Source organism: Rousettus aegyptiacus, unplaced genomic scaffold, assembly GCF_014176215.1.
Source record: "Rousettus aegyptiacus isolate mRouAeg1 unplaced genomic scaffold, mRouAeg1.p scaffold_m13_p_1, whole genome shotgun sequence".
Classification (NCBI taxonomy): domain Eukaryota; kingdom Metazoa; phylum Chordata; class Mammalia; order Chiroptera; family Pteropodidae; genus Rousettus; species Rousettus aegyptiacus.
This window is the reverse complement of record NW_023416284.1, coordinates 29,257,407-29,277,572: the sequence shown is the minus strand read 5'-3', so window position 1 is coordinate 29,277,572 and position 20,166 is coordinate 29,257,407. Positions and strand designations below refer to the sequence as shown.

The window sequence follows — 20,166 nt, the reverse complement described above, 5'->3', positions numbered from 1 at the left end:
GGGGCTAGAGTACAGCACCTCACTGAATGGGGTAGAGGTGTCTTTTATTGCCCCTCCTCAACTATCCCCAGGGCTCGGCCTCAACCAACACACATACACACCTTGGTTCCAGGCAGGATACCACCCTAAGAGCACTACCTTCTCACATCTCACCACGCCAAAGGCCAAATAATCATGTGACCAAAAGTGAAAAAAATAAATAAGCCTAATGCAGCTGAATCAACACTAAAATGAGTAGTTGGCTTGGAACCCAGAGCAGGGGGTGGTGCATCCAACACGTCCAAGGGATGGAAGCTGGACTTGGGTCCAGTAGTGTTTGGGTCACCAGGAGGAGCTTTTGGGTGGAGGAAGAGAACTCATCAGGCTGGAATAATGCAAAAGCTGTCAGCCCACTGTGCCACTTACCAGCTGAGTGACCTGGGAAAGTTAACTAACCTCACTTAGCCTCAATGTCTTCCTCTGTGAAATGGAAAGATTAGAGCCTATCTTGTAGGGTGCTATCTCTTTCTTTAAGCATTTTAAATGAAATCATTTATGTAAGAAATGACCTGGCACCTCATAAGTGCTCTCTATTTTTGTAGTTTGTATAGATGTTAGCTTTGCTCAAAGTTTTTGCTCTGATTGCATGCTTAGGGGTAAACCCTGAAACACAGAAGAGTTGTCCTGGTATGGCAGGGGCTGAAGGGATTCTACTCAGTTACATTGGACCATCCCAGGAATGGTCTGTCCTGGGACCCTGACCACACCCGGTCTCTGGGACAAGTCCCAGCACTTGCAGGATAGTGCACCCTGTGTGGCACCTCACATTACTCAGCCCTCTGACTTCAACTGCCTTTCATGGCTCCTCATCACTGACAAGATAAAATCCAAGCCCTTTCCAGACCTAACTCCATCTAGCCTGAGCCATCACTCCAGCTCTCCCAGACAGTACCCACGCAGACACACCACACTACACAAGCTGAATTACTTTCAGCGCTCACCTCTTATAATTTTGCATATGCTATTCCCTCTGCCTAAAGCACTGTTCCACCTTCCCTTGACAAAATCATCCTTTCAAGATAAATTGGATGCCATTTCCTCTAGGAGGGATGGTGACGTGCTTTCTACGCGGTCCCACGATCCCTGAGTATCTGCACTCGCCTGTCTCTGCTTCTGTCCCTAGAACAGGGGAGAGCCTGCAGGCATGGAATGGCAGGACTGAGCCGCAAGAATTGGAAACTAATACCTAATCCGAGCCCCGGAAGGAACTCCGCACCCGGCTCTGGCGGAAAACGCCCTTACCTCTCCCTGCAAACCAGGAGAGGGATTCCAGGAGGACCCACAGACAAGAAGAGCTGCGGCCGCCCGGCGCGGGCAGCTGGTGTCATCAACCAGCCCGGGACTGCCTGCGATTTGCATACCCATGGTGCACCACGAAAAACACATCACGACGCTTGAATTCCAGCCCCACAGGGATTTGCCCACTGTTGCAGAGCACAGAGCTTGTTAGAATGAGTGATTTAAACACATACACCAGGCCGGGAACGCGAACCACGCAGGCACTGAACAACCATAACTGTGCTGACGGTAACCTTGCTCTGAGGGGTTCCGAGCGGAAACAGGAAGACATACTCTGGTTTCTCTTCAGATCGTATAAATCTTTCGCCTTTTACTAAAGATTTCCGTGGAGAGAAACAATTATGAGTTTTAAGCCAATTTTTTGAAGCCTCATTTTTATGAGGCTGTTCTTCCGTGGTTGAAAGTGAGAAATGAATTCTCCTGAGTGGTTTGTTCTCTGGTTGCTATGAAAACTAAGAAGTGTGTCATGTTCCACTCGACATTGGAAAGGTACAGATAGTAAGTTCCCATCTTAAGGATCTCATTTTTCCAGGGGAGACAAACACTAAAAACTTGCGTAAGTAGCACAACCCAGAATAAATAACATACGATCTCAGAAGTGCCACGTAGAAAAAGATCATTACTAAAGAACAGACAGGATACTTACCAAATGTTCCTGGGTCTTAGATCAAGGTCCTCCTGCCCGTCTACATCTTCCCCATAGGTAATCAAGTTCTATGGCTTTAAGTAAATGCCTAGGGGAGGTGTCATAGCACATAACCTCCAAATTTATAGCCATCAGCAAGTCCCACTGACTCCCACATTCAAAGCATTAGGCAGCTACATTTTACCTCCTCTACTACTACCATCCTGGTCCAAGAGCTCTTGATCCATTCATGCAATAGCTTCCTCCCTCTTTTTAGACTGCCCTTCCCCCACTTCTATCTCACCCCTCCCCCTTTGTCACAATCCTCAACACAACCAAATTATTATTTTTTTAATGTAAATCCACACACACACCACTCTCCTGCACAGAGCCCTCTTAATTAATAATGCCTTTCTCCAGGACACATGGCTCATGACCCTTCTTCAGGTCTATATATAATTCAATGTTATTTCATCAGAAGTCTACACTCACCACTTTGTATGAAATAGTCCCAGTCCCATCACATCCTTTTAACCAGCTTTATTTTTCTTCAGACCACAAACTACTCCCTGATAATAGGATACATTAATTTCTTTACTTTTATGTATCATTCTCCTCTTAGAAAGTAAGTTCATAAGGCAGGGACTTTACCTGAGTTGTTTTCTCATGATTCCATGACCCTACATCAATGTCGGGCACATGAGCACTCAATGAATATTTGTGGAACAAATATTAAACAAATGAATTAATAGATTTACTTTCTAAGCACATAATACAGTACTTAATCTGCCCTACTACAGTTCTAAGCACTTTACAAAATCTTAAGAACGTTATTACATAGATTCTATTATATTCATTTATAAATTAAAAAAGTGAGGCATAGAAAGGTTAAATAGCCTCACTCAAGTCACAGAGCCAGAAAGTGGTGGAGCTGGGATCCAAACGCAGGCAGCCTTACTCCAGAAGAGGCATACTCTTAATCACTGCGCTACTGATGAGGTTCAAAACATGCTACCCCAAAATATGGCACCTTGGCATAGTGAATATTTTAAGCTGAAGGAATCTGAGAAAACAGTAAAGTCACTTTGACCTCTACTCCTCCCTACTCCCAGCCCCTTCCCTTCTCCCTTGAAACAAGTCATAAAACCAAGCGAGAGGAACCATTCCTATACCAGAATAAGCCATCCTTATCTCTAAAGACACAGAGACTCCAGAAGAATCTTAACCAACAGGCCTTGCTAAATTCCTCTCAATTTACTACACTTACTTCATACTCTTGAACCTATCATATTCCTCCAAGACTAGTTTGTCCTCCAACAAACCTAGGATAAAAATACTCAGTTTTAACCATTTCTTCCAGTCTTCATTTCCTTAGGAAGGCTCCCATGTCATGTTAAACTTACATTAAATAAATGTGTATGTTTTTATCCTGTTAATCTTTGTCAGTTTAATTTTAAGACCCAGCCGAGATTTTAAAAGGGGAAAAGAAAATTTTTTCTCCCCAACGCTACTTTTTCTTTTAGCAAAAGAAATTGTGGGAGAAAAATGGACACTCTAATAAAGCTAACTGAAAGTAACCTCAAAGAGTGATCTGATCTTAAATTCCTGACTGGGCAAGTCATGGTGGGTAGTCAACCCAGGCCTATTAACTTCCTTAATAAAAGGTTCATGTCAGATTGTAAATCCTTTAAACTTTCTAATCTGCTAAAAAATGGAACTGGTAATATCTCTTACAGAAATGTGAATATTCAACTGCATTAAATTATTGAAAGCATTTTGTATAGATTTAATAATGAAGCATTAGTATTATGGGCTGTTTATTAGTAATAGCAGGGAACATGCTTTTCTTTTCCTATTGTGATAGTTCCTGATGAACATCAGGTCTTCATGACTTGAAGTACATCAGAGAACTAGCAACTGTTTCAAAAATAGGTGTTACTTTTTTTTCAATTATCTTGATTATACAAGAAAACATGAGAATCCTGTTTTGTTTTCCCTTGAACATTTGGATAATTGTGATCATACACACCTGTATTTAAGGCCTTTTTAAAAATTACCTACAATTTATTATTCAGTATAATACAATAATTTATCTTTTGCCCTCTATCTAATTAAGAGGATTGTAATGAGTGGACATGTTGGTTATGGTTAGAAGTCAAAATTGGTTGCCTCAATATAGTCAATAATATTCAGAAATAATCGTTTCCTCTTTCGTATCTTCCTTAAGATCATCAGAGTATTTCAGCAAGGCAATGGGTTTCACTCTAGAAATTATCAGCCGTGGCAGTAAATGCCTACCTAAGTATGGTGTGCTCACAGAATGTTTAGTATAACTTAAATATGGACCAAGTCATTTTATGTCACTGGGATTTCAAAGTGAAAAAGTTTTCACTGAGTACTTATACAGAAATAAAATGTTCACTAAATAGCTGGGATTTGTTTCTGAGGGGTAGTGGATTTATAGAAAGTTGAAAGTTTGAATCTAAGTCAACCACAACCTAAACATTATTCTAGATATATCATTTGTATCACTTATAGACAATTTCTTGGTCATCACAGTTGAAATATATAAATTCCTAATGTTTTCCCACTATTAATTGTGTTTTCTATTACATACAACCAAAGACATTTTTAATTGAGATAACTGCTAAGAAATGCAAGTCTTCCTGCAATTTAACACCTAGTACCTTCGATATTACTTTAATGATAATTGTTGAACTCTTTAATGTTAACAAAAAATAAAATAAAACTTGATTCAGCATAATTAACCTTTAGCAAAGACATATAAACCATATAATTATTTTTAAATAAAATGAAATTTCTGCTACGATTAAACATGTTCAGTAGTGCAATTAAAGTTAAGAGACTCAAGGAATAAGTGATGATGGATTGGTCGTTACTTTTGGCATAAAAGTAGAAAATAGCTCCATAACATAGTAAAACTCTATTTTTTATAGTATCACAAAGGGTCATTGACTCTTTTCCAGAGAACACAAGAAGATACAGGTATTAATGGGAAAAGACTACTAAATAAATAGTGTTGATAGACCCTTCTCCAGACAACAAAAAGTACATATAGATAAGAGAATATTACAAATCAGAAATAGTCTGGAAGGTTAAAACCCAAACTTGATCAAACAAAGTATCATTTTTTAAAAAATGAGGTAAAACAGAGTTTCATGATGAAACATCTAGGGACATAGATACCATTACTTTGCTTCTACTTAAGTGGCACTTTAGGAAAAGCCTATTTATAAATTTGGTTAGCATTTATATTTGGTGTCATTTGTTTATAAGTGAAAACAGCAGTTTCTAAGATGTCAAAAAATATTTCTCTATGGTTTAAGAAATGCATACATTTTTAAAGTTTTTTTTTTATTCAAGTGGTATTTTCATACCAAGTTAATGCAAAAGGAAAAATATCATTCTTTATTCAAAGTTTCTTCTATTTCTGATTGATAAGAACTAATTAAATGAGATTTCTTTTTATATAAAAACCTTAGTGATTTTACTTAAGCAGAGGTAGGATTATTTCTCATTTGCCTCTACTGCTAATTTAAACAAATCTGTTTTTCCTAAGTTTACTCAAACCATATTCATAGAATTCGGTTAAAACAAAATATTCATTTCCATAATAAGTTTCAATATTCTGAGACAGTACATTTTGCACCTTTATGTGGTAAGGGAGAGGGAAGAGTGAGGACATAACAGTTAGGAAAACGAATGGCAAGTTCCTGATTTAGCATTCTCATGAATTCACTTCTAATAAAGTTACACGTTTCTGTCTGCAAACACAGTGACCAATTTTCTATCTAAAAGGCACCTTAAATATGACCTACCTTTAGACTGTTATTTTCCATATGAGGAAACAAAGGCTTGGAGAAGCAGTGTGAATTGCCCAACCTACCTACCTACAGAGCTGGAACTTGAACATGAGCTCCTGATTTTCAGACTGGTGCTTCTGTGATAACATAGTTAAGTTTGGCATGGCTTCCTGGTGGCCCAGGCATGAATTTTACTCTTACCCTTGTAACTTTAGCGTCAGCCATAGTAAGAATGTTTGCTTGCTCCTCTTAATATTTGTTTCCTTTTGTATTTCCATTTAGTTAAATTTGTTAAATAAATCTTTTTTTTAAAGAAAAAGATTCTTCAAATCTTTTATTAAAAGGGGCATATACACACTATATATATATATAAATGCTTATAAAGTTCTACATATGTGTTTACAGTTTATGATTTTATAGCAATGATGCAATGTCTTTCAGCAATCTTACATAAGGTCACCTAGATTTAATTTAATATAGAAAAGCCTAGATTGCTTCCCTTAATCCATAAGTGGTCATTATTTATAAGATTTTAAAAGTATAGTAATTTCTTTCCTTACCTACATATCAATGCTGTAGTTTGGAATGTATGTAATTTTTAGGAACAAATTGAAGAAAACATTACAGATTTTAAATTTACAAGTGTGCCAGATAAAAGTAAAGATACTTATGCCTTTTCAAATACTAAAAAAGTTTACCTACCATGGAGTAGGGTTTGAAATAAACATTTTTTACAAAGTTTTCTTGGACTGTCTATGCTTACAATTTTCAAAATGTCATTCTTCAGATCCTGAGACCAGTATTCAGCTTTCTTCGGCTACATCTTCTTTTTCTTCCTCCTCCTCCTCCTCCTCCTCCTCCTCCTCCTCCTCCTCCTCCTCCTCCTCCTCCTCCTCCTCCTCCTCCCCCCCCCCCCCCACTCCCTCTTCCTCCTTCTCCTCCTCCTCTTTCTCCGCCTCCGCCTCCGCATCCCGCTTACGCTTCCCTCTTCTGCTGCTTCCGCTTCTCCTGCTTCTGCTTCTGTTGCTTCTTCCTTTTTCTGCTTTTCTCTTCTGCGTCCCTCTTCTGCTTTCCGTTTCTGCTTCCTTCTTCTGCTGCTTCTGCTGCTTCTGCTGCTTCTGCTTCTGCTGCTGCTGCTGCTGCTGCTGCTGCTGCTGCTGCTGCTGCTTCTGCTGCTGCTGCTGCTGCTGCTGCTGCTTCTGCTGCTTCTACTTCCCTCTTCTCTTTCCTTCTTCTGCTTCTGCTTCTGCTTCTGCTGCTTCTGCTTCCCTCTTCTGCTTCCCTCTTTTGCTTCTGCTTCTGCTTCTGCTGCTTCTGCTTCCCTCTTCTGCTTCCCTCTTTTGCTTCTGCTTCTGCTTCTGCGGCTTTTGCTGCTTCTGCTTCTGCTGCTTCTGCTTCTGCTTCTGCTTCTGCTGCTTCTGCTTCTGCTGCTTCTGCTGCTTCTGCTTCCCTCTTCTGCTTCCCTCTTTTGCTTCTGCTTCTGCTTCTGCTGCTTCTGCTGCTTCTGCTGCTTCTGCTGCTTCTGCTTCTGCTTCTGCTGCTGCTGCTTCTGCTTCCCTCTTCTGCTTCCCTCTTTTGCTTCTGCTTCTGCTTCTGCTGCTTCTGCTTCTGCTTCTGCTGCTGCTGCTTCTGCTTCTGCTGCTTCTGCTTCTGCTTCTGCTGCTTCTGCTGCTTCTGCTGCTTCTGCTGCTTCTGCTGCTTCTGCTGCTTCTGCTTCTGCTTCTGCTTCTGCTGCTTCTGCTTCTGCTTCTGCTTCTGCTGCTTCTGCTTCCCTCTTCTGCTTCCCTCTTTTGCTTCTGCTTCTGCTTCTGCTGCTTCTGCTTCTGCTTCTGCTGCTGCTGCTTCTGCTTCCCTCTTCTGCTTCCCTCTTCTGCTTCTGCTTCTGCTTCTGCTTCTGCTGCTTCTGCTGCTTCTGCTTCTGCTGCTTCTGCTTCTCTCTTCTGCTTCCCTCTTTCCACTTCTATTGCTTCTGCTTCTACTTCCTCTGCTTTTGCTACTTCTGCTGCTGCTTTTGCTTTCCTTCTCTCTTCTGCTTTCCTCTTGTTTTTTTTTTTTTTTTTTGTCTCTCTATATGTTATTTTCAAAAGGTTGTTCTATTGCTTTAGAACATTGACTTTCATGGAATGAAATATTTTTTAAAATTATGTATACTGAATTACATTAAGTTAAACTTTAATTGCTTTCCTTTTGAAGAAGAATAAAAATATAATTATTCGATCTTATGAGTAAAATGTGTCTGGTAAATGAGACAAATATATTGATGTATTAGCTAGCTGCTGTAAAGATAAACTCCAAAATCTCAGTGGCTTAACCCAATAGTATTTATTTCTTTCTCACATGGTTCATCCATATAATCTTTTGGGGACCCAGGTTTCCAAGTGTGTCTTTGCCTCTTTCTAGCACCTTGAAATCCTCTGTTCAGCTATTAGATAGGGAAAGTGACTGTGGGAAACACCTATAAGCACGTATTACACTCCTTAACCATTCATTTCTAGACGATCTGAAAATGACACACATCACTACCCCTCACCTTCCTTTGGCAGAAACTAATCACACATCCTTATTCATAAGGATGTGTTAATGGGAATTGAGAAATAGCAAGCCACTTTCTTGAGCAAAACTAATGGAAAAGGAACACAAATATTAGAGAGCTAAAAGTTGCTGCCACCTCTGACAATTTTATAAGGAAATATTTATTTAATATTTATTAATATATGTTCCACAATATTCCCTAAGTTCATATCTGGGTCAACCATGAGGTGTTACCAATGATCCACGTGTGTAAAAGGTAGGTCTGTGTCATGGCAGAATTTCTAGAGCCAAGCTGTTCTCGTCACAGATCACGACACTTTTCCTTTCATGTGGCCTCTGAGCTATAGTATGTTCTCCTTTAGTTGGAATGCTTTGCAAATGTCACTTTTCTGTCCCTATAAACTTCACTTTCTTTCATTTTGACTTTCTCTTTGTAGCGTTCTCTAACCTTTCTAGCTCACATCAGCACATTCTTCCTCTCTTTAACCTTATTTTACACTTAATATTTTTTCTCACATCACCATGGATTAATCTCCACAATTATATTGCTAATTTCTGATCAGCGAAAATTGTTCCTTATATCTCATTATCTGGTAGAGTGGATGGAACCCAGAAATGGTTAAGAAGTGATACATTGGTACACTTTACCAATGCATGAATGAATGAATTGCATAAATGAATATGAAGAAATGGAAACAGTTTAACAGTTAAGATCTACAAAATTGTTTCTAAGCAGCATGTTAATTTAATAAACACAAAACCACATATAATATTTCCCAGCACAAGTAAACTTGAAGAATAAAGACCTGCTTTTTTGTTTTTTATTCAGCTTGAGTGCTGCCTGATTTTATTGATATGTTTGTGTATGCGTATGTACATTTAAACCAAAGAATATATACAAGCAGGAAATATATATGTATTATTATTTAAGAGAAGATCTTGAGATTTGGGACTTAATAGAAAGATATTTTCACAAGCAGCAGTAAGTCATAAATGATACAATAAATTCACACTGCTGGGAATATGATCAATTGCTTTAATAGGAATACTGAATTCTAACTAAAAGTTATAATATTTAATTTTAATCTATATAGCTATTTTATTATTTTATGTGCCCATACAACCCTCTCTTTTCTGCATAATCAACATATTGAACACCTGCTTGATACCCATTTTATACACATCTCTGAATTTTACAATATCTCCATTTTCTGTATGAGGAGGTTGAAAGCCATAAATGTGTGGAGTCTTTCTTAAATTTTATACCTGCTAGGTGTGAAAAGATCTCTTATGTTTCTGCAGTCAGTAAAAAACTGCTGCCTGTTCAACCTCCAACCAAGAAAAAGGAGACTAGGTCCATGACTGGACTCTTTGGGTATTGGAGGCAGGATGTGCCTCACTTAGGAATTCTACTTGGGCCTTCATATCACCTAGCTTGAAAAACCAGCAGCTTTCAATCAGTCTGAGATGAAAGCTGTCCAGAAAACACTGCTGTTCTTTCTACTACTGAGGACTCACAATCATAATTCTTCTTTGACTAGAAGTCTCTGTGATTGATATATGCACTGATTAGAGCCTCTCATAAAGAGAGGATCTCCATCCATAGGTGGCCCTTTGAGTATTGGACTTGTCACCACCTAGATACAGTGACCAGGCACAATGATTTTGATAAAGTTATTGTCTTCTTACTGGGTTCTTGTCAAAACTGAGTATCTGGCTACATGACTTGAGTGATTCTTCAACCTGATGTTCCCATCTGTGGGTGGATTAACTCAGATTCAATCACTAACGCTGTGGGAAAGGCCCAGCAAACTCTAACAGAATAATCAAGAATGCAGCTGTCCGGGTGCCTTTGGCCCTAAGCTTCACCTGAATAGTGTTAGCTTATTAGCTATATCTTCAGGGCAGACTTGATGCCCCATTCCCTGTATGAAGCACAGTCACCATCTTAGTAGGAGCTTCAACTTAAAGGGTTTCTCCTGAATGTCTGAATCTGATTCACTGATGATTGGCTATGCAGAAATCTGATGGCAGGCTGCTGGGGCTATGCGCACCCCATGGAAAACTACGTGGTCACTCCGCTCAGCTGACAAACCCAAGGCTGTTCTCACAGCTCTGGTCAATACTCCCAGTGATATTATGTTTTTTTTCCTGGCTCTTGGGCTTTTTTCAATGGCTAAGCTATTTTTTTCTCCCACTTGAGAAACTACTGGAAGATTAAAAATTACCTTTATTAGGCTAGAATCTATAGAAACATATTATTGTTTCTGATTGAACCACTGAGACCATTCATGTAAATACCCACAACAAGGACCTATTTATCTGTTGGGATCAATCAGAAACAAGCTGATAAACAAAGTCTATACTACTCAAATTGCCACCATCACTGCCTGCATCCATCATTGCACAAGCAATGGTGACACATCCACCATCATCCACCTGGATACAAAGTAAAGGACTCTGTATTTCTGAGCATAGTCCATCACTGTATGCCAGATTTATGACTCCTGCCAAAAGTTAGTCCGTTTGTCTGGTGGAGAGAGAGGCTGCATTGTATGGGGCATTGCTCCCACCCACTCCAGGAAAATTTCCTATGTTGGGCTTTTGACCTGCCTCTCAGGATGATCAAGTATATCCTAACCACTCTTGGCACTTTTTCAAGTTACAGTCCTCCAAGGAACTCTGGCCATACCATTGTAGTTTTTAAAACAAATCTATGTCATGTTTACAGCTTTCATGACCTTTTGCAGATTCACTAACCTGTGCCTTGTAGTGCAAATTCCACTCAAATGTGGGATGATAATCAAGGTATTCAATGGACCTTCCATGTCATTCTCCTGTTTAAAATGTTTAGTTACTACTTTATTACATAATTTTAAAAATATCAATATTATTTAATATCCTAATTCTTAAATTCTCTTTATCACATGGACATATTCTTTCCTCCTTATTACTCACCACTTCCTTTCTAACTTGTAGCTCATGTTTTAGCTAAATTCACCCCTTCGCTCTTCCTCACAGCACCCCCAGTTTCCTTTTCTTCTTCTTTTATTTCTGGCTGTTCTCTCTGATGGAAAACCTGCATCCCTGTCTGTTGAAATCATACCCATCTTTTAAAACTCAAATGATATCATGTGATTTTCAACTTTTTTCTATCTGGCTTATTTTGCTTAGCAAGATTATTTCGCGGTCCATCCATGTTGTTGCAAATGGCTGTATTTCATCTCTTCTTATGGCTGAGTAATATTCCATTGTATATATGTACCGCAACTTCTTTAGCCAATCATCTATCATAGGACACTTCGGTTGCTTCCATGCCCTGGACATTGTGAATAATGCTGCTATGAACATTGGTATGCAAATATCTTTATGGAAATGATTTTTTAAGTCTTTGGGGTATTACCCAGCAGAGGGATTGCTGGATCATAAACCTAAAGCCAATGAAGGAACAAGACAAACAAACAGAGACTCATGGACATGGACTATAGACTAGTAGTTACCAGAGGGTAGAGGGTGGGGGAGGAAAGGTAAGGTAGATGGGGTATTATTAGTGTTATAGTTATTACATTATTTCTTCAGTACTAACTCTGTGATCCGCTAAAGCTCTGTAACACCCACCTCTGCTACTTTTTAAACAGCTCTCACCATGCCTTCTTCCCAGTAGATGTTTTATATCTTGGAACCCAGATTGCTAAAGGAACGCATCAGAAACTATTAAAATCGATGGCTACAAAGCCATAAAAATAGTAAGAACACTATAGTAACCAGAATTCCTGTTTGCCCAAAGAAATTGACTTTGGGAAAATAAATAAGTACTCATGACAGAAAATTAGACCCCCAAGGGAAGGGCAGAGTAAGGTTATTGAACAGAATGTTCTGCCCATGAACAGAAAAGGGCTTCCTCATAACTGATTGAGGGGAGAGAGAGGAGAGAGGTGGCATTGACATAGTGGCAGTGTATTTGTACTCAGCAATTTGAGTCTTTCCTTCCACCAGCATTATAAACTTTTGAAAAACTCAATCCCCACTCCCCTAAATACACAACAGCTTTGTGCCAGTAAACCCCACCACCACCCAAAAGTGAAGGATTTGGGCTTCCTGTGTAAATCAACAGAGTAGATGAATAAGAAAGTCCAAAGGCAGAAGTAGATATAAGCAGGAATGCATATGCTGCCAGGAATTCAGAAAAATTATGGAGAGGCTCTGGATTTTAACCAATCAAAAAAAATCAGCATACCAAATAAAGCCACCTAAATTTCCAAGAGGAGGATGCCTAGCTTTTCAACAAGCTTTTAACAAAGTTTATTGAAAAAGTTAATGCCCCCTTTCTCAATGAACAAGAATATCTAATCCTGGTACCATGAACATATATGAATTCTCTGACCATCAGACTTTCTCTTCTGGGCCTTATTCATGGTGAGTTTTATGGGCATATCCACATTAGCACAATGTGAAACTTTTCTCTGAATTTTGGCTTAGTGGTGGGCACCTGACCAAACCGTAACCTTAATTATCTTTCCCCAAGGTTTGTAAAACTAAATTTGTAAGAGTCTTTATTCTTTGGCTAAAACCATAAACTACTGAAGGCAAGAACTCTTAGAGTATATTCCAGCCCACAGAGCAAGATGCTCCACACCGAAATAGAATCAAACAAATGTTTTGAAAGAGCCAGAGAAAGGGGAGAGGATGGTTACCTTTGAAGTTTTCTAACTCCAGGTATGCTTGGGTTCAGTGTGCTCCCTGCTAGTCTTAAATCTTAATGCTTAACTCTTCCTTGATTCCCAAGTTATACAAGTATTCCAACAGTGGGCCTTTAACTTCCTTAGTAAAAGGTTTATCTTTGCCTTAAGCAAGCCCTGTGCATTGTTTCTGTATATCTAGGTTAACACACCTTTGAAATGCCTCTTTTTCAGAACACTCCGAAACTTAACCACTCTCAAGAGAGCACTTATCTTGTTAACTATCCTGTTTTCCCCATCTTGCTTTCTCCCACCTTCATGCGATCTTCCTTATGTTCCCTTTTTAATTCCAAACATATAAAAGAAACTACACAACCGTTATTCTCCAGATCATTTGAGATCTTGTTTCCCAGCACTGTTGTCAGTTGGCTTAAATAAAGTCTTATAAAAATTCTCTACAGGTTTGGACGTTGCTTACATTGACAGAATCTTGCTCTATTTGGTCTGCACTATGCTATTTTCACCAAAGATCATGAATATCTTTTTATATCACTGCAAGAATATATCATCCGAGTAAACCAATTCTCTAGGTTAAACCAACCTCTAGGACATTAGTTTACTTTCAATTTTCATTATCCAAGTGATGCTGTCATGAAGTGGTATTAAAGGTAACCACATTTTTGGTCTTGAGAGATAATACTAAACAACTATCGCTAATCATGTGCGACATATTTTTGTATAAAATTCCTTAGACAGAAGTCTAACTTTATTTTCTTCCAAATAGTCAATTGTCCCTCATTTTAGATTGGTAGTATTTTGTTTTACAGTTCTTTTAAACTATTTATGGAATAACATTTAAGGAATAAAGTCATCGACAAACATTTACAGAGCACTGATTATGTGCCAGGGACTAAGGAAGCAGAAATAAGGCTCCCAGCATCTTTCTCCAGGGAGTTTCAGATCCTCAGGAAGACTGAATGTGTAATGAACGACAGTAGAATGGGGGAGTCTTCAATAACCAAGAGAATAAATCCAGAGCTATAGGACTAGTGCCAGAAGGATCGGTGAATCCATGCAAAGATAGTTGTTGAGAAAAGAGCTGCTAACATTTGGAGCCACTACTACTTTTGAATGCTCTGAAGGTGAAATATATAATATTTTGTCCTGAGTGCAATGGGGATGTTGAAGGGCTTAATAAGAGGAGTAGGGCTAACAATTTTGGATAAACCCAGCTGCAGTGTGTGAAATGGATTGAGGGGGAGGGGTGCATTAGAGTGAAGTCAGAAAAACTAATTAGAGTCTGTTGCAGTAATCCCTGTCGCAGACAGGACTGGCTGAACTGGAGCTGAGAAAACTGAACCAATTGTAAAGATTTTGTAAGGGCGAAAAATAATTTTCCTCTACTTTGAGGTCTTGGCTGAGACCCCTGTGATTTAAAAGAAAAATAAAAGATTAACAAGAGAAAAACAAACAGAAGTTTATTAACATGTATACCTCATGTATACATGGGACATACCCAGGGAAAAAAATGAGTACCTCTTTGAGTTGACCTGAAATACCAGCTTAAATACCATTTTCAGCTAAAGACAAAAAAAAAAAAAAAAAGTGAGGGAAAACCAGTTACCAGAATGCCGCCACGGTACATAAGGGTGTGGTTCGTTTGGCGGAGTTCAGGTGGGTGCCTTTTCCACTAAGATTCTCTTGAGTTAGTTAGTCATCCTTTTCTTGGAATAGAGAGGGAGGCACCCTTACAAATGGAGATTTCTTTCCAGGGTGAGATCCAGGTTTCTGGCTTGGGCACTCACGGAGATGAGAAACGCAATGAGGTCAGAACCGGATAAAGATGAGGAAGCTCAATTTTGGACTAAGTACGAGGTGTCTGTGGGGCATGCGGAAAGCACTCTCCAGGAAGAACGTCTGGAATTAAAGGGGGAGCTGAGCTGAAAAGTTATGGAGTGGTTAGGAATAAACAGCGGCGACAGTGCCTAGAAACTGGTGTAGAGCTAGGGAAGGTATGGTGCGAGGGAAACTGGATTTTTTTTTTTCTTGCCCCCGCCCGGCTCACAATCGCATTTGATTTTTGCTGGGGCCAGGAGGCTCGGCCCAGCCCAAAGCCGCGCTCTTTCCTCCGCTCCTCTTCCGCCCCACCCACAGGGCGTCGCGCCAGGCAGACCGCGGTCCTTCCCGCGTCCCGCTCGCGCAGCATGCTGGGAGCCGCTCCCAGCGCTGAGCGTGTCGGGAAGTGTGGTTTAGGACAAGCCCAGAATTCCTTGCAGGAGATAGCCTTTGGTCACTTAAAGGGCAGGTCCAGAAAGCGGTGATGCTCCCGGGGCAGGGTACCCCGCCGGCGGCGGCACGGGGCACCTCGGGCTGCATTCCCTCTTCGCAGAGCGTGGCACTTCCACGCCTCCACAATCTGCTCCACCTGCAGGGGAAGGCCGGTCACCACGGAGTCCCGCAGTGCCCCCCTCGTCCCGCAGACTCTGGGCCGCGCCTCCCCCATGCCTTCCCCCCACCCTGCTGAGTGGATCTCAGCCTGGTTCCTGGCTTCCGCACCGGGATCAGCGGCTCCCGCCGGTTCTGCTCTTCCAGGGCGCTCAGCTCCGCTGGGGCCAGCAAAGCCAGTCTCAGCTCCCGCACCACCGGGGCCGCTACCTCGGCCACAGGCCGCTCCAGCACCGCCTGCAGACGCCAGCCCTGAGCCCGAGCGAGCGGGGACGCCTGGCCCGCCGCCCGTTCGACGGATTCCTGCGGCCCAAGCCCCCTTCAGCACCCCCACCCCACGCTCCCCTTAGCCTGGCTCACCGCGCCCACGCGCGCCCAGCTCCGGGCTGCCAGGACGAGTTCAGCCTCGTCTACGCAGAGCTTGTCACTGCGCAGCAGAGGCAGCAACGCGGGCGCCGACAGCTCCAGGAAGCCTCGGGTCCGAAGCACCTCCTGTGGGTCCGAGAATGGGTTAGGGAGGAGCGGAATGAGGTGTGTGGGCTTGGTAGTATGAAAATGGGGTGCTGTACCTGGCTATGGGCCTCTATGAAGGCTATGCAACGCTCCTGCAGTGGTCCCAGGCCAAAGGTTACGGCCACCTGGGAGCAGAATGAGGGAGATCAAGTTGGAAACTGGAGAGGCTACTGGGGACTACATGCTGGGGTCCAGCAACACCCACCTGCAGGGCCTCACAAACCAACTCCACGTCCAAAACCTTCGCCACAAACTCCAGGCATAACTGGGAATAGAAATGAATATGGGTTATGCTGAGGTGTCCTTACTCCCAGACCCAAACCCCAGCCCAGAAGCATTGAGCAGGCTTGGAGCAATGAACCACCAGGCCTTGCAGACCAAGGGAGGCGGGGACTGAGACTTAGCAAACATGGAAGGAATAGGGTCTAGTAAAGCCAAGCCCAGCAGTCTACCTTCCCCACTAATCAGACTATATAAGAACCGTGCAAAAATTCTATTCTCCCTTTCACTCAGGTTGCTTATCTTCTTCTACTGTCACCCTCTTGATTCAAAGACACTCAAAACCAAAGACTTCTGTTTTAACCAAAAACTTTGAGTTTCATCCATGACAGCTCCCTCTCATCCTGCATCCTGAAAAACACAGGGTCATGCCAATTCCACTTATCTCAAAGTCATGAAGTGCTCCCTTGGGCTATCACTGCCACCCCATCTCTATAGGACTGGTGAGCCCCTCCTATTTCTCCCAATCCGTTCTGCCCTTAGCTTCCAAATCCTCACTCCCTACTTGAAACCTCCAATGAATCTCCACTACCCTCTGGGCAAAATAAGTCAAAATTCTTTTTTTTTTTTTTTAAGAAGTCCAAATTCTTGAAAAATCCCAATTGAACCAGTCCCTAGCATCCTTTCCAATCTCATCTCTCCCTCGTCTCCTCTCACACTTTTAGTCCAGCCACACTAAATGTTTCACCAGCTCCTTTTGTGCCTCTGTAACTAGAATGCCATCTTTCCATTCTCCCTCTGAACAAATTCCTACGCATTCTACCAGATCCAACATAAATGTTTCCTTCTTCAGGAAGTCTTTCCCTCCTCTGTCCTTGGTGGTGAAATTAGAGGCCCTCCATACAGTCTCAGCACCATTTACCATCATCTCTCACACTTCTTACGCCAGTGGGTTAAGGGAGGTCAAGTTGGAGATGGGAGAGACCTAGCCCAGCCCTTCACACAGAGGAGTTTTCATGTGTCTGTCTGAAGAACAGGAATCAAGGCTGACTTATCTTGGTATCTACAGCACCAGCCATAAACACCCATTGTGCCCCCACCACATACATAGGGCGTGTACATATCCTTTGGCACACAAACACGCCTATTTACACAGTGATATTCATACTTCTCCATTGGTATATGTTCCTCTCCAAGACAGTGTGTGAAGTAGGGTATGCACAGAATGCACAAGAGGCAAGAGAAACAAGATGGGCTTGCCACATAAACCTACCTTTCTCAATTCCTCCAGCCCATACTCTACAGCTGCTGTCAGCACCTCTAGCACCTGCAATGTGGGTGGTTGGAGTGGAAGGAAGTTTCCTCTTCCCTTCAACCCATTCCCTTTCCCACCCAGATCCCTGCCCAATGGGCTCACAGAGTGGCGATACAGCTTGACACTGTTGGTGTACAAGAACTCCAGCACTGCCAGGAAGGCCTCAGCTGGCACAGTGCTGAGCACCACGGGGCTGGGCACCCCAGGGCCTGGCTCCTGGCCCAGAAGTCGCTGAAAGAAGTTGCATCTACAGGCCAACAAGCACCGGTGGGCAAACACCTCCTGCCGTTCTTGACCAACCACAAAGCGAACATCACTGTGGGGGAGAGGAGCAGAGAGCCATGGGAGAAGAGGCCAGAGTCTAGGGTACAACTCTAGGCTTTGCCTTTGCCCACTCTGAGCCTTTATTTCTTTATCTGAGATATTAGAGGAGGTGCTTAGTCCTTCTAGCTGAAGGTCTGGGACACAAAAGCCTGAATTCTAGTCCCAGGTCTACCCTATAAGTACCTCAGGCAAGTGTCTACGTTTAATCTCAAGTTTCTCTCCCATGAGAGATGGTAATCTCAAACTCAAGTCTCAGAGGAGGTGGCTATACTTCATCACTGAGGGGTACCAGGGTCGATGCAAGATTGATCCTACTTCCCCTCTCCTCCCCAGTCTGAGTCTTGGGGGAAGGGAAACTCTTCTTGGCTCCTCCTCCACAGACTGCAAACTCAGCTTTTTTCAGCCTCCTCCAGGCAGGAGGGGGTGGGTGGATGGAGGTGCAGAGTGCGCTGGCTGGCCGCAAACAGACAAGGCAGTGATGCACCATCAAGAGTCCAGACCACATTTTCCATCTTAATGATCACTTCCGGCCCCAGCCTTTGAGCCTCTGACAGCACAGCAGGTAGGAGGCAGGAGATGAACCTTGAGCTCCTTTGAGTCTTCAGTCCCCTATCAAAGGCCTGGGGTTCCCACTACTCAGACTAGACTATGATCCCCGAAGCAGAAGGATTATGAAGTCGCCAACCCTTGGAGCAGAATCCAATTCTAAGGCACTGAAGACAGAAAGCTGCATTCTCCTTCTCCCGACAAGCCCTGCCCCCATACGCTATCCCTAGTTTCAGACACCACTTGCATCCTGGGCAGACAGTGAGCCCCAGGCAGCACCCTTGAATCACTTCCTGTCTGAGACTGTGGCTCAATCCCTTGAGCTTTGTTCCTCTTGTGAATCTCCAGTTCTCAGAACAGGGTCATTCTCCTCTGCTTCCCTAGGGAGGGACTCAAGTTACATTCCATCTCTCAGGATCCAGGGAGCAGAGGGCTCTTCTCTTCCAGGAGCCCAAGATCTAAAAAAGGAAGGTTTTTGCCCGAGGCCACACAACCACTCTGGGCTACATTCCCCACTACCTCCACCTCTGGATCTCAAGATATCATGGACCCTGAGTGACCAGCAGCCATCCTCTACAGTTGACTTCCCCAGACTGAATTCAGCGAAGGGTCAACTCTTAATCCCCCACTTCTTCTGTACCCAGGGTTTCCTCACAGTCATAGGGTTCAGCAAAGCCAGCTATCAAAAACCCACAGACAGGGCCCACACCCTCACCTGTATAGGCGATTGTTGACGAGGCTTCGGAGTGCTGTGGAAAAAGGTGCAGCCTCCCCGTGCGCAACCAGTCCTGGGTTCTCCATGAGTGGGGTGAGGCAGGGGAATAAATGGGTGGAATAGCCTAGTAGGCCTATTGTCTGTTGGTATGTGGGAGGAGGTAGGTGGGAAGGAGAAGGAGGCCTGGCCAGACCCTACATCTGGTGAGGAGACTAGAAAGGCCTGGGAGGGAGGGGCGGGAGCTTGGGAGGCCTGTTTGCTGAGAAGCTGAAGTTTAGAGATGGGGCAGGAGAGGCCCAGGTTGAAGGCATCAGAGGCTGGTGGAGGAGGCCCGAGGCTCGGCTTGGGGATAAGGACTCAGGAAGGTGACCAAGAAAGGCCGAGATGTAGCTGACCAAACAGGGAGGAGAGGCTGGTTGCTGACAAAGCCCAGCTGGGAGCCTGCCCAGGCAGCCGCTGGGGTGGGAAGCCTGTGGGTTTCCACGGAAACTGGAGCCTGGCCTGGGGAGGCCCCGCCCACGTCTCACAGGTCCAGGGAAAACTTCAGACTTCAGAGGGGCCCTAAACAGAGTCGAAGGGTCTTAGACCCTGCCCATTCTGGGTTCAGAGTTCAAACTCCCTGCCCCTCCTACCCTTCCACCCACATGCACACAGGGCCAGGATCAGGTTAACCAAGTCTGGGGAACACCACTCAACAGGGAAAACCCTCACTCTCATGACTGGTTTTCAGGGCCCAGACAGGGCTTTTTTTGGGAGGAGGAAGTCCCGTTCCTCTTAGAGGGGGGTCAGGTGAGGAGGTGTCAGCTGTGACAGAAGAGTCATGGCCTCTGGCATCCCTGAAATGCAACACATGGGGTGTGGTCAGCTGGGGACAAGCCCCAGAGTACTTGGGTCAGCAGGGGTCAGGAGGCTAGATGCTCAGTCCAGAGTGGGATCCCACCACCTCTCACCCTTCCCTCCCTTGCGCTAAGGCAGCCCAGAGCTGAGGAAGTCAGCCAAGCCCCACCCTATCTCTGCTCAGGGAACGGAAATGTTTGTCCTTGTTTGGACTGATGGGGAGAGGATAGTCATGAAGTGCTCCTTCCTGTGGA

At 43.2% G+C, this 20,166-nt stretch overlaps 1 protein-coding gene and 1 non-coding gene across 3 annotated transcripts; one reads left to right on the top strand and one right to left on the bottom strand.

Annotated features, from left to right (window-relative positions):
- Positions 1-1,607: 1,607 nt before the first annotated feature.
- LOC118606348 lies at positions 1,608-1,723 on the top strand. The gene has a single exon (XR_004952326.1). It is a non-coding gene; the product is annotated as a U5 spliceosomal RNA (small nuclear RNA).
- A 12,727-nt stretch (positions 1,724-14,450) lies between these two features.
- BTBD19 (BTB domain containing 19) lies at positions 14,451-20,116 on the bottom strand. 2 transcript variants are annotated; one of them, XM_016123509.2, is made up of 8 exons: positions 19,076-20,116; positions 17,593-17,806; positions 17,449-17,502; positions 16,162-16,221; positions 16,013-16,081; positions 15,804-15,935; positions 15,555-15,680; positions 14,451-15,423 (listed from the first exon to the last, which is right to left on the bottom strand). In XM_016123509.2, exons 1-8 carry the CDS (start codon positions 19,159-19,161, stop codon positions 15,289-15,291), a joined length of 876 nt encoding a protein of 291 aa, XP_015978995.2. In that variant the 5' UTR covers positions 19,162-20,116; the 3' UTR covers positions 14,451-15,288. The 2 variants fall into 2 exon arrangements, with proteins under 2 accessions (XP_015978995.2, XP_015978996.2); XM_016123510.2 differs by lacking the exon at positions 15,555-15,680.
- Positions 20,117-20,166: the final 50 nt, after the last annotated feature.